The sequence below is a fragment of the Onychostoma macrolepis genome, chromosome 06 (genome assembly GCF_012432095.1).
Source record: "Onychostoma macrolepis isolate SWU-2019 chromosome 06, ASM1243209v1, whole genome shotgun sequence".
NCBI classification, from domain to species: Eukaryota; Metazoa; Chordata; class Actinopteri; order Cypriniformes; family Cyprinidae; genus Onychostoma; species Onychostoma macrolepis.
This window is the reverse complement of record NC_081160.1, coordinates 26138939-26153275: the sequence shown is the minus strand read 5'-3', so window position 1 is coordinate 26153275 and position 14337 is coordinate 26138939. Positions and strand designations below refer to the sequence as shown.

General features: G+C 35.6%; 1 protein-coding gene across 11 annotated transcripts in view; it reads right to left on the bottom strand.

Annotated features, from left to right (window-relative positions):
• Nucleotides 1-1473: 1473 nt before the first annotated feature.
• chl1b (cell adhesion molecule L1-like b) overlaps nt 1474-14337 on the bottom strand; it is a 97684-nt gene continuing 84820 nt past the window's right edge. For 7 of the 11 annotated variants that reach the window (XM_058779313.1, XM_058779311.1, XM_058779312.1 and 4 more), the window contains 6 exons: nt 12995-13171; nt 7006-7113; nt 6393-6554; nt 5897-6028; nt 4609-4681; nt 1474-2716 (listed from right to left, as the gene is read on the bottom strand). In XM_058779313.1, coding sequence (XP_058635296.1) covers nt 2515-2716; nt 4609-4681; nt 5897-6028; nt 6393-6554; nt 7006-7113; nt 12995-13171 — 854 coding nt within the window. In that variant the 3' untranslated portion in view covers nt 1474-2514. Of the gene's footprint in view, nt 2717-4445; nt 4503-4608; nt 4682-5896; nt 6029-6392; nt 6555-7005; nt 7114-10664; nt 10740-11207; nt 11238-12994; nt 13172-14337 lie in introns of all 11 variants that reach the window. The other 4 variants (XM_058779317.1, XM_058779318.1, XM_058779319.1 and 1 more) reach the window with 4 other exon arrangements.

The following is a 14337-nucleotide window of genomic DNA, read 5'->3' as shown; positions in this document are numbered from 1 at the left end:
TGATTGGATGCTGCAGAAGCTTCATCTAATGTCTCTCTATGTAATGCAAACCCTCATTATAGAAAATGTAGGCATAGCACTAGTACAGTATGTGTTTCAGTTTCCAAAAGAGAAATAAATGTTAATAGGGGACAGAGCAATTATAATTCTGTTCATGAATTCAGTAATGAAATTCAGCTCACATAGAAAATGTGAGAATTTGGGGAGTGTGAAATGTGAAATTATAGAGATACTGTATAAAGAGATGCAGATATCTTGTGTACTGTTAAGCCAATGCATAAGTTTCAAGCTAAGGTTTAGATAAAGAAACTAAAATGCTGATACCTTTTCAGAGTTTTTACAAACAGTTGACTCAGTGTTTGAAAGAAGTTAATCTTCAGTTGAATCAGTAGCCAAATAAAAGCTATTGTGTTCTCCATGGAGAGGGTCAGCTCAGGTAGCCACTATGCTGAGATCATGTTACCAGTAAATACTACTCTATCTCTTTGTGCACTTTCGCATACTGTATTTTAAAAACTGCTATAAAAACTCCTCTCTTCTTTACTTTGCTGAAGTTGCTTTACATAGAAGAAAAATGATGATGAATTAAGCTTTCATCTGAAGTGAATAGCTGACGGCCCTTTAGACTTGGGGACCAATTCATTTATTGCGAAGTTGCAATATGCTGAGATGATTCTTTCAGATGTCCAGAAAGAAATTTCGATCTATCTGTCTATCTATCTATCCGTCTTCTGTCTGTCTATCCATCCTACCTTATAATTGAAGTTGCAGATATTTTCATTTTATTGTGTTGCTCCACAGAGACTGATCTTTGGGCTTTCTAATACAATATCAGCTTTTTATTTAGCGGATTTCATCTATTGTTATCCTCAGGCTACCCACTCAGTAAAAATGTTGCATTATTGATATCTTTGTGTTGCTGCGAGATGCTGTATCTGTATATGCTGAACACATCATAAGAGTGGCTGACCCCTCCATACTTCTTCTCATTGTCTCATTTCCAACTGCTCCACCGCTTTCACTGAGGTTATTTCCCTGACAGAGCACATCCGTGTTCTTACAGCCAAATACATAGATTTCCTCTGGGATGAAAGCTTATTGGGCACAATGTCTAATATGCTTGGTAAAACCATATTCCAGGAATACAGCAGAATCTATAGTGCGTAGCTCTCAGACAGATGTACTATTTTATAGATCTTTACTTACGATATATCTTTTCACAGACTCTGCCTGCAGTATCCAATACTTTTTGCTGAGTTAACTCCAGTGTTTTTTAAAGTCCTTGTCATCTTCAGTCTGCTTTTACCTTAATGTATCCAGCGGTGGGCCTGGAATATGAAAGCCACGTAAAATGTTTTCCGCAAGCTCATAAAAGCACCACAATAGGATGCATGCGTTAAGGCATTAATCAGCACAGAAGGTTCAAGAAGCAAAAAGGCTACGATGCTGCATTTAGCAAGTCCAGAGTGAAGAAAAAAATGATACAATTTAATGTCAAATCTGCACACAAACCTCATTCAACATCCTTAAACATGCAAACAGAATTTACATAAACATTGTACAGAATCTGGGTTTGACTCTATGTGGAGCCGGTCCAAAAACATACATAAATGAACAAAATTGCATTTCCTGGAGGACTTATTTGATAGGATTTAATGCCAATGTGGAATTGTGGAATTTTGGAATTCCAACCCTGTATCACGGAATCCATGAGAATTCGTTTTGTCATACTTACCAGAACATCAAGGTCATTCTAAGGCAAAAGAGGTGTTTTATTTATTTTTTTTTAAACATATGAACATTGAGTATTTGCCTATTTGATGATATACTGTATTATGGCTAATGGGTTAAGAGCAGCAGACTCACTGTAGGGTTTATGTGGTACTGAATATGGCTATGCAGTTGTTAGTATAGCCCAAACCATTAATAATAATCATTTCAATGCAAAAACTTTCAAACAAGCATGTGAGTAATTGTGAGTCAACCCTTACGTTGTCTTACGCTTTTTGGATTTCAACAGAAATTATGATTATTTAAGCAACAAATCCTTTGTACACATAATAACCCACATTTAATGAATGCACAGTATACAGTATCTGAAATATAAAATGTCAATAATATTTGCTTCGAACAAAAAATAAAAATACAAAGTTCATACCCTGACATAAAACTTGCTTGGCTACATGATGACACGAAGAAAGCAAAAACAGTGTACAGAGTTTGCATTTACAAAAAAGCAAACTTTCTGGCAGCTCCAAAGTCACCAATGATTTGCAAAGATTTAATACAAAAACACCCCACAAAAGTATACACAACTGACATGATTGATCAGTTACAGCACGCGCAACAAACTAAGCTTTGTAAAATTATGTGAGTATGACGGAGAATTTGACAATAACACATTAATTGCAAAAATGTCCTTCGGGTGCCGTTATGCCGTGCTTTTTTCCTTCCGTTTCCTTTTGACTGACCTTTTGTAAGAGCTTGTCCAACAAATAAATTGTCCGTGGTCCATTATGCTGTGCTCTGATTGTTTCCCTTGATTTCCATGGAGACCCTCTCCTTGCGCCCAGAGTATTCTCCGATAAAAGAGCCATCCTCATTGAAGTGAGTGTCCTCGTCGCCGTAGTCCACCATGCTGTCTCCGCTGTCCCCTCCTTTCAAGTCGCCATTCAACGAATGCTGGCTGCTTTTCAGTGGTTTCTCATCATTGTCGCTGTGTAAGACATGGGAAACAAAACTGAGTTTGGCTGTCTCGTCCTTGTTACGTTCGGTTGGTCTAATGCTAAACCAGTACTTTCCTCTAGTAGATATAGAGGATAGAGCTGGATAATGTATAATTTATGAATAATCTTAATGCAGCTCTTTCCATATAAGTAATAGTGACCTGTCAATCTCCAAAAAAAAAAAAAAAAAAAAAAAAAGCATAATAAAAGTAGAACATTAGTCCATATGACACAGATAATTATATACACTATCATTTAAACGTTTGGGGTCAGTAAAAAAAAAAAAAAAGAAAGAATACAAAGGTAAGAAATTAATACTTTTATTTAGCAAGGATGCATTAAATTGATAAAGTCTACCACTAATGTTGCAGAATGTTACATAAAATTTCTATTTCAAAATAAATGCTGTTTTTTTTACTTTCTACTCATCAAATGCTGACAAAAATTATGCAAACATAACTGTTTTTAACATTGAAATTAATAACGTGTCTTGATCACCAAATCAGCGTATTAGAATGATTTCTGAATGATCATGTGAGTAATGACTGCTGAAAATTCAAAAAATATTTACTTTTATAAATATATTAAAATAATAAAAATGGTTATTTTAAATTGCAATGATATTTCACAATATTACTGTATTTTAAATAGCCTTGATGTGCATAAGAGACTTCTTTCACAACATTAAAAAAAAAAAAATCTTACTGACCCCAAACTTTTGAATGGTAAGCCTTCTGAAGTCGTATGCAAACTTTGTGTGAGGAAAAGAAATTGAAATTTAAGTTGTGCTTCACTTATAATATAATGAGGAGACAGTTCAGCCCTTGTTTGTGCCCAAAATTCATTATCAAAATGCTGATTTACAGTACAATGTTATTCATTTTGACAAAAGGAATAATTTACGATGCATAATGACTTCTCTTGTCTGTTCCTTACACAGATCTGCTACTTGTATTCAGAAGACCTGAAATATAACAAACTAAAAAACCCATACAGGTCCATAACAACATGAGGGTGAGTAAATAATAACAATATTGCCAGTATTGTGTGAACAACTTCTTTAAAAAGAGCAATAGAGAAACACTCCAGCATGACAACTCATTCCCGTTTCTAACACACAGTGCATGTGCCTATGAAACCACCAGCCCCAAACCCAATGGAATGACTAATATGATAGAAATATAAAATATTCTGAAGGTGGATGGGTGCATTTGAGCATGCATTATCTTCACTCAAACCGCGAAGCGCATGCATTCACACACTGTTTGACGTCTGCATAAAACAAGCCTTGTGTTTCAAATAGTGAAACATAAGACACTGAGCTGGGCACATCTAGAGTTCAGCCTTCATCATGAACACGTCTCAGATAATCTGCTCAAAATATTTCAGATTCATAATTGTTACTACACACACTGTTCTTGAAGAGACTGTTATTGGATCGCCGAACGATTAATGAAACAAGAAACACATTTATTGCCGTTTGCCGGCCTCAAGATAAGTGTCTTTCAACTAAACTGGATTGTTTACCATCATCCAACCGGGAAATCTTTTGTTCGCTCGATCTCAATACAACATCAGTTTCATTTTTACAGCAAAGCCATTGTTTCTAAAGTGCTACATGTGTTCTAGCTACTCACAAAGCACCACGTGAAACAGAAACACATCAGTGGCACTGATGTGTGAACAACATTGGTTTTGTTGTTATTGTTTAGCACATACGTGTGGTGGTTACTTTAGCTTGCTGCACGTCCAGAGCTCAGGCTGGTTTGGTGCTGGCTTTCAAACCAAAGAAGAAATGCACAGATTACAAGGAAACAGTGTCAGAGGTTGCCGTCATTCTGCCACTATGTGTGCAGTAAATCTCGGTGGTGGTTTGAAATACCTGTATTCACAGAAGGTATCATCATTTATGCCCTGGGACTCCAAGTCAGGGTGCAGGTCCTCTTTCTCTTTCACTGAATCAACACAAGAGAGCATTGTAAATTTAGAGAGACTAACAAATACTCTTTATCTTTTAACATACAATATATTTATTAACATTTTATATACACTGTCTATATACTATTTATTTATTTACACACGCACACACACACACACACACACACACACATATATATATATATATAAACACACTACCATTCAAAAGTTTGGGGTAGGTAAGATTTTAAGTATTTGACAAAAGTCTAGGCTGCATTTATTTGATCACAAATACAGTAAAAATTAAATTGTAATAATATTTCAGAAAATGTTTTAATGTTCAGCAGCCATTTCTCCAGGCTTCAGTGTCACATTATCCCTCAGAAATCATTCTAATATGCTGATTGGAAACATTTCTTATTATTATCAATGTTGAAAACATGTTGTGCTGCTTAATATTTTTATATTATTATACTTATTATTTTTATGTATTTATTTAATTATTAATCAATTTATTTTATAAAAAAAAAATAAAAAAATGCACTAACCCCAAACTTTTGAAAAGTAGTGTGTAAAGCTATATAATGTGCATTTAATCAATCAAGAAATGCTGCAAATATGCTACCCTTAAATTACCTTTACATACATTAAGGTAATTTAAGGTTAGCCTGTAACTACATTTTATACCAGCTGTTCCATTAACTTTTTCTCATTCATTATGGTTATTATTATTATTATTATTCTATATTATTATAACAATTAAAATTGTACTGCATCAACAAGCACATCGGCAAGCTCATATTAACACATGTAAATGAACAGATCTGTCTCATGCTGTTTCTGTACAGTAATTAGAAAACTTTCACAGTTCTAAAGGTTACAGCGGTTTAGAAGATCTAGTTAAAAACACAACGTTATTGGGTAGAACCTTGAATCATTTGCAGCCCCCAACGAAGATGTGAAAAATGTTCTAAATATAAACGCATTAACATGTTCCATGTGCTGCTGTGATGATCGAGCTGTGAATTTGATATACAATGTTTTTCCATCTTACTTTCAGTGTGTGTTTTTTTTTTTTTTTTTTTACTTCTAGTTAAACCTTTTGGCTTTTTTATTCTTAAAAGAAAATCTCCAGACAGTTTAGACATTTATTAGGGTTTTCCGACTGCCATTTAATGGATTCAGTTCACATTCACAAAAGAACTCTGCAATTTTCCTCAGCAACTGATTTGTTTCATTGTGTGAGAGAATACCTGAGTACTTTCCTCCTTTATTTCGGTTCACGAAGCACGCTATGAGCACAATGAGGGTGAGCAGAGCTATGGCGCACATGAGCCCGATGAACCAGCCCTGGTTGGAGATGCCTCCATGAATACTGGCCAGACCTGCGAGAGACAAAACATCCTCTTAGTTTGACATTTCCTGAGGACACTTCACCGAATGTTGACATCCACCGAGAACATCTTACACTAAATGAGAGACACCAGTCAAACTCTAGAATGGAAATGTGCAGATATTAATATTAAACTGCCAGACAGCACGTCTAATTAATCAACGGCAGAGGCTGATAAAGCATAATTCCTTTTATCAAGTCCACAGAACACATGCTCTGGGATGGACATGAGGCACACCACGCATGATAATTTTATCACAGGATGTTGCTCGCACTTTTGATGAGATGGGGAAAAGAAGAGACAAAGACGATTTTGCTTTGCATTTCTGTCATCTCGGAGACTACGTTCCCCTCACCTTTGACACTGGTCCTGATAACGTCTTCAAAAATACTAGAATTATCAACCCAGCTTTTAGTCATAAGACGCACTGTGTATTCAGTCCCAGGTTCGAGCCCTTCAATGATGTGGAAAGTCTTAGAAGAATTTAGCGCATCGGAAATCTTCCAGTTACCTTCACCTACAGAATGTACATAGTGGGTGAAGTGGTGTTAGTATTCTAAGAAATTTCTACTATATATACACATAATTATTCTGCATATGGGGAAGGTGAACAATTATTATGGCTGCCGAATTAATGTGTTAAGTAAGTAATGCAATTGAAAATTGAACCAACAGGTATTTGTAAATTCCATTAAGATTAGATTACAGTATGTAATTTACTCAAAAAAGACAGCCTTAATAATTACATTTTAAATATACAGTATAAACTATAAATTATTATGATGAAAATGAGGATACATAGATATAAAGATATATAGCTACTTGTAAATCTATGATAATGCTCTAAAGGCTATACAAATAACTAATGAACTATTTTATTTTTGATTGAAATTTACCATGATTAAACTACACAAACCTCAAGGTTTAATTTACAAGAACAAGGATGGAGAACAGTAAGAAAAGCTTACGGTTGTTCATAAAGGCAACATATAACTCTGACTCCGTCTGTTCTGTGCCTGGAATCCAGCTGATATTTGCAAAGTTGTGACTAACTGAGGTGCTAATATTCAACACAGCTGAGAAAAGAGAGAAATGACAGAGAGTGTTAGTACTGTAAATGACACGAGGAAGGGTTGTTTGTTAGATGACTTGGAGCAGTGGTTCCCAACCACGTTCCTGGAGGCCCCCCAACACTGCACATTTTGCATCTCACCTTTGTCTGACACACACAGTTCAGGTCTCGGAGTCTCTACTAATAATAATGCGTTTGATTAAGGTGACATGGAAAACATGCAGTGTTGGGGGTCTTCCAGAAACGTGGTTGGGAACCACTGACTTAGAGGAGAAAGAATGCCTTCTTTATATTCACTCTAATACATGGACTTAGCCAGATGTCACTTCAACGCTGCTTATTGGCATAGCCATGATTTCTAATGCATTAGAGTTGCAATGCACTGCAAAAGAAAAATGTATTGCGGTAAAGGCCCGTTCACACCAAGGACGACAACTATAAAGTCAGAGTTTAGAAATCATTCCATAAATTTAAAAGAATAGCAGAGTCCACACCGCAACTATCGCAATAACGAAACAGAGAAAGGATATTGTTAAAATCACTTTCAAAATGAACATTAAAAACATTGACAGCCAATCAGAATCCATCCTACTTTAAAGTGCTCAAGCATTTAAAACGGCAGACAATGCAGCAATGCTTATAATCAACATAATGATATTGTGCAATGGTGTGGATGCTAATATAGTTATAGTTATCTTTATCTTTTTAGTTATTGTTCATGGTATGAACGGTCCTTAACACTGTGCTAACCAGGCGTGAAACCAGAGACAAAAATAATAAAAGCTAATTTTCTATGTAAAGGTCTTTATACAACTTGTTTTTAAAGCCTCAATGAAACCTGATTGGTCCGAAGTACTCTGCATAACAAAATACTGCGCAGCTTCATGTTATCTTGGAATTATCATAATAATAATAATAATAATAATAATAAAACTTTGTTTTTTGAGTTGTTCACATCACTGGACAAAATAATGTGCTTCAACGGAAACCCTCATAGTAATTTATTAATAAATACATTTTACTAGTATGTGACATCACCAGTGAAGTAAGAAACACTGGAGCATTCAAACTAACTCAAAGTAATTACCAGTTTGACAAAGGCATTCTTTACTACTTAGGAGCTCATAATTACTGTAATTTTGTTGTGTGAACACTGCGTTTTGATTGGCTGGTAGCTTGTTACGTAGCAGAGCATTTTTACTTTCACTGGTCAGACTAATTACTGGTCACTGGCAACCCGTGTGTCGCGGCTGGTTAGGAAACAGCGTAAGGAAATTAACATGATGGGATGGCACAAACAAATGGTGAATCTTTAGATGATAGAATGGAGTGCGGTTTAATTTCCATCAGCAACGTAGCTGCGAGTCTTCTGTAATTAAATGACTAATTAACGACCTGAAATAATGATGTGCTCGTTACACTGGGCGAAATAAGAGGAAATAATAGGAGATAGTTTTAGAGAGAGTCACAGAGTAATAATTACACAGTCACCAAATTCTGAAAGCCGCAGAAAGACCTGAATATAGCGTACACTGTTTCTATTCAGGAAGCCAAAAGTATTCGGCTTGGACAATTGCTACCTTCACGGCATGCCACTGGAGCTATATCAATCACAGATAACTTGTGTTTTCATCACCTTCAGGTGTAGCAATTAGGCAGACTGTTGTCTGCTGTCAAAACTCATTACCACACATCTCAATCACACAACACCTCTCCCTTTGGGCAAAACATGCAAATGGAACACATTTATTCTCAGGCTCTTTTCAGGAATCCATCTGCACCGAAGAACCGCAGCTATCCTGCCCATCGCCCCATGCTTGAATGACATCCTCTAATTGTGATGCGTTTCCATCCACCCTGTTATTCTAGAAATTGTGTTAATCATCGGTGCGGTGTGACACCTTTGCTTGACACAGAAATGGCGCTATAAATATTGAGCGAGCTAGCTGGAGGTTTGTCAGTCCGCATCTGCCGCCACAGCGGGAGGGAGGAAAGCTCGCGCCACACGTGTCCTGTGAGACTGGTCCTGAAAGCCACTTTTGTAGGGAAATTCAGCAACAGAATTTAAACGGCTTCCTCTTATCCATTTAAAAGCCACTTCTGGGCTACATCAGCTGTTCTGCTCCTCAGTCCCCCGATAAGCCCCAACAAATCAGACCTTGACACTTCATCCATAAATACATTAATGTCTGGGGTCAGTAAGATTTTTATTTATTTACTTATTTTAAAGAAATTCATACTTTATTCAGCATTCCGACAGTAAAGATTTGAAATTTCTGGTTTATCAAAAATTATACCATGGTTTTCACAAACATATTAATCACGGTTTTCAACTGTGACAGTAATAGGAAATGTTTCTTGAGCATCAAATCAACATATTAGAATTATTTCTGAAGGATCATGTGACACTGAACTGGAGTAATGATGCTGAAAATTCAGCTTTGTAAATTAAACTTTTAATGTATTAAAATAGAAAACATCTATAATTATATTTCACAGTATTAGTTTTTTACTGTATTTTTGATCAAATTAACGCAGCTTAGATGATCATACTTTTTGAAATATTAAAAAGCAATCTTACAAACCCCAAACATTTAAAAAGAGTTTACTGGCATAAAACACTCAAAAAAAAAAAAAAAAAAAAAATGGTGCTATAGAGCACTAAAGGTGGTTCTTGGCTCGTAATCAAAGGGGAACCACTTTTCTTTAAAGGTGCTGTACAGCACCTTTGTCAAATGGTGCTATCTAGAACCATAAGAGGTGCCATATTGCATTGTATTTCTTCAACAAAAATGGTGCTAAACAGCACCAACAGTGGTTCTTTGGCTCGTAAAGAACCTTTAAAGGGGCTTAATAGGTTCTTTGTACGGCAGTGGTGCTATATGTAAGGGATAATCAACGGCTAGCTGTGCATTAAACGATTTGAATGCACGACGTGGAGGCGAAGAAGTGCATTCAAATCGTTTAATGCACAGCTAGTCGTTGATTATTCCGTTTATGCCATGGTCATTTCCCAGCATTCACATATTAAAGATGTTAATAATATTTGCGCTGCAATATTTGACCGGAACGATAAAAATGACGTTATTTTCGTCTGTATTACTATTCAACTGTAACTGTATGTTACTATGGTTACCAATGTTTATAGGAAGCGCATTAATATAGAACGTGATTAAACTGACCTGGAACTACCTGTGCGGTTCAACGAATTTAATCAACACCTACCAGCCAATCAGAATCCAGTATTCAGACAGACCATGGCATAAAGCACCTTAATCACCCCAAAGAACCACTGAAGAAACGCTGAAGAACCATACAGGAGCTTAACAGGTTCTGTATATGGTAGCGCTGCTAATAGCCCCTCAGCCATGCCAAAGAACCGGTGAAGAACTGCTGAAGAACCACGGAAGCACCAAGATTTGGTGCTATACAGCACCAAAAGTGGTTCCCCTATGATTACGAGCCAAATAACCACTTTTAGTGCTATATATAGAGTGAAGCCCAATTTGTTTTTCATTTGTTCTTTTGAGACTTATTTTTTGTGTGGTTTAGTACCTATAGAAGAAAGAGTAGCATTAGCCACAGGGGAAACAGTGGTTTTTCTTGGAGGAAATCGTGAGCCGGATTTTCCTGGAAAGAAAGACAGCATTTTAAACGGTTTGAACTATTCTAAAGGAGTTATGTGGCTAAGAAAGAAGCAGCCATGTGATGTACTAAACAAGTGGGTTCTAAATGAAATATAAAAATTGTCTATGAACCATAGCATTATGCAAGAAATATTTTGAACGGATTGAACAGGATTAAATGAAATAAATCAATTAGTTTCAGCTACCAGCAAAGAGCAGATGATAGGTTAATAGTGAGATTTATCTAATTTAGCAACCGTCAAGACCTATACTGTCAGCTAGACTCACAAGGACAGGGCAAAAGAAAAAAAAACAAAAACATAATGCTTCTACAGTATATGAAAATGAAAATATTACCCTATTATGAACACATGCATTTTCAAGATAGAGTCCTACAATACAGCTACAATTTTATCTTCTAGTCTAGGGTATTAGCTATTTCTAGTGCTAAAGAAAACAGAAGACTTCATACTGATGTTGAAAGAGGCCACATCTGTTGAAGCTGGCAAAACAAAAGCAATAAAGCAATGAAAAAGACATATTGCAAAGACGACAGAAAGACACTGAAATCACAACAACTTTAGTTCATAAGACAGCTTGTTTATAAGAAAGCAGTGCCTGTTACCGAAGCATTAAAGCGAGAAAGCAATAGCAAGAAGCTTGGAAAATTCCATTCCAAAGTATTTAAAAATATGATGTCATATTTTTAAATGTCTCACCAGAAATATGAAAGTATTAAAGAAGGGTTTTGAAAGGCATTTTGTATGTATCCAATGGAAATACCGTGGTATGTGATATATATAGTAGGGAAAAACTGCCATATTCATTTACTGTACCATGGTATGTGCATGGAAACTAAGGTACTTAAAAAAATACAATGGTTTCACCATGTTTTGTGTCCAAAAAACAGGAAATTGCTATGGTAACATTTTTTTTTTTCTTTCTTTTTCAAAAATCATGTTTTTTATTATGTTATCATGTTTTTATTGTGTTAGTTAGCTGTTTTTTTGTTTTTTTTAAAGTTTTTTTTTAACCTAGTCAAAAAATAAAATAAAATAAAAAATCAATTTAAGATTAATTGGAATGCACACTGAAAAAACATGATTTTTGAGAATTGTTAAAAATGGAGTTATCCGTTTTTGCAAATGAACTCTTCACATGGAAATACCAAGATACTTTTAGACTGTAACTGTAACTAAAATCTACAAATGCAAAAAGATAAAGTATACCCAATATCTCAAAATCTGACTGTGAATGAAAGAAAATGTTTTTTTTTTTTTTTGCATGTAGTGCCTTCCTTAAAATAATCTTCTTGGCAGCACTGTTGTTTGATATTATCTATAACACATTAATTTACTATGGTATGTACAAGGCACATGGTTTCACCATGTTTCATGGCCAAAAAACATGGTATTGCTATGGTAACATGTCCAGAAATACATGAAATACCATGATACTTTTTAAAATAAGACATTTTCTATCATATGCTCCCATATGTACATAAATAATTTTTTACTAACTGTATTTGAAATCATCTGATTTTCTTGATGTATACTGGTCAAGTTTAGGAGGTTGTTTCCCATTGACGCATAAAGATATCTCCCCTCACATCAGAGCAGTCATTTGTTTTCTTGACTGTTTTCTATTACTCTGCCAAATATTGGAATTATGTCTTGGGATTTTCATCTCGATCATATTTCTTCCATAAACACAACTTCCTTACGAACCCTCGGCGAAACGGAAATAAACAGCACTTTATCAACAATCTGCTAACTGCCGATGATAAGTATGGCAGCGTGAACCATTAATCATGATAAATGTGCTGTGAATTCACAGTTGTGTGGTTTTTTCTTTTAATATATTTTTTGATGTTGATTACCAACTTATTTCTACGTCTGTATTAATAACAATCCAGCATTTCCATCCCCAAAGGCAACATATCATTTCTTCTTCCTTTTTGCAGGCAAGCTTTTACCCTCAAATCAATAAGTGCTTGGTCTTCCAAGACAGTGATGAATGCAGCCCAGTCGCACACTGTTATGATATTGTTTAGCTATAAAGAAATGCTTAGATGGGCATATGAAAAGCTTGGTGAGATGGGAGGTCGAAATAATGTCCCCTGCATTCGCCGGGTCGATGCCCATAACAACAGCAACTTGGTCATCCATGTCAGAGCGCCAGATTCCCTGTCCTTTGGAATGCCACAGGCTGACTCCCCCGAGACACCCCCACCCCTGAGCAGCTGCTGCCCGTACTCACTCGCTTCGGGGACAGTGGTGCGCTCCTCGCTGACAGCTGGTCCGCAGCCCACCCGCGTGCAGCACCGTAGGTAAAACTTGTATTTGCTCAGTGCTTCCAGATCCTGGAGGTGCAGCTTATTGCTGTCAGCAGAGATGTTGAGGGTCATCGGAGAACCTAATTCCTCTGTGTCATTTACTAAACAGGAAAAGGAAAAAGAGCATACGGTCAATGCGATCCAAACTATTTATTGCATTGATGATCACATAAACAAAAAATAAAGCTATGCAGCAAAGCGGCATGTGTTCATCATGTGTTATGGTTGGTCGCTCAGCTGGACTGGTTGCAGGAAGGCCATGTCATCTAAATGTCAGATGTGTTTAGTCAGCCAGAGGTCAAATTCAATGTTTTTTTATTTATTTATTTTTTCCTGACACAGACACAGACACAGACTGACAGACTGCACTAGGATTGTCACAATACTCAAAGTTTGACAGTGGACGACAATAAGGTTGTCTTATGTGTGATGCAAAGTATCACAATGTTATTGTATGGACTAAATGTTGTGGCTATTGTTTGGTTACATAATATATAAATAAATATTTAAACATTTATTTTTGTTATATTAATTATTTTGATATTTTACCCAAATTGCAACTGAACACATTTCTTTCATTAGTAAATATTAATAAATATAAAATAAATAAATAAATAAATAAATAAAAAATTCCAACGGTCAGCAATAGGGAACAAATAAATAAATAAAGGCTAAACACCACAGGTGAATACTAACTACTGTAATAGATATTGTCACACTAGTTAATTTATCACAGTACTTTAAAACATTTAATTTTGTATTGCAAGTTTTCTAAAATATTATGTTTAAATAATACGGGATTATCTAATAAATAATGCACTAATTTGCATACAGTAAATTTCCAGAACAGAAATCTGAACATTGGATCAAGCCAGGTTCAAAATATTTTTAGGGGAAAAATTTAGGCAAATGCAAACCCTTGTGTAAAAACTCTCAGAATATAGACAAAGTTTAGTGTATGTAAGTTTAGTGTATGTAAGTGCTACTGAAGTGGAGATTTCTGGCTCAGTGCATGAGAAAAACTCATATTTTTAGAAAACATATGTACTGTAATTGAAATCGCAAATAGACAAAGTTTAATAAAATAAACACTTAAATGTGTATGTGTAGATGGTTTCTTTCCACTAGTATGAAGACATGTTATGGTAGCAAAATAACCCAAAATCTCTAAATTGAGTATAGCATGTAGACACAAATTTAAAATATTTTGACACAAACCAGATTTTCTCTCTTTCTGTCTTTTTTGCATTCACTCGTGACAAACCTC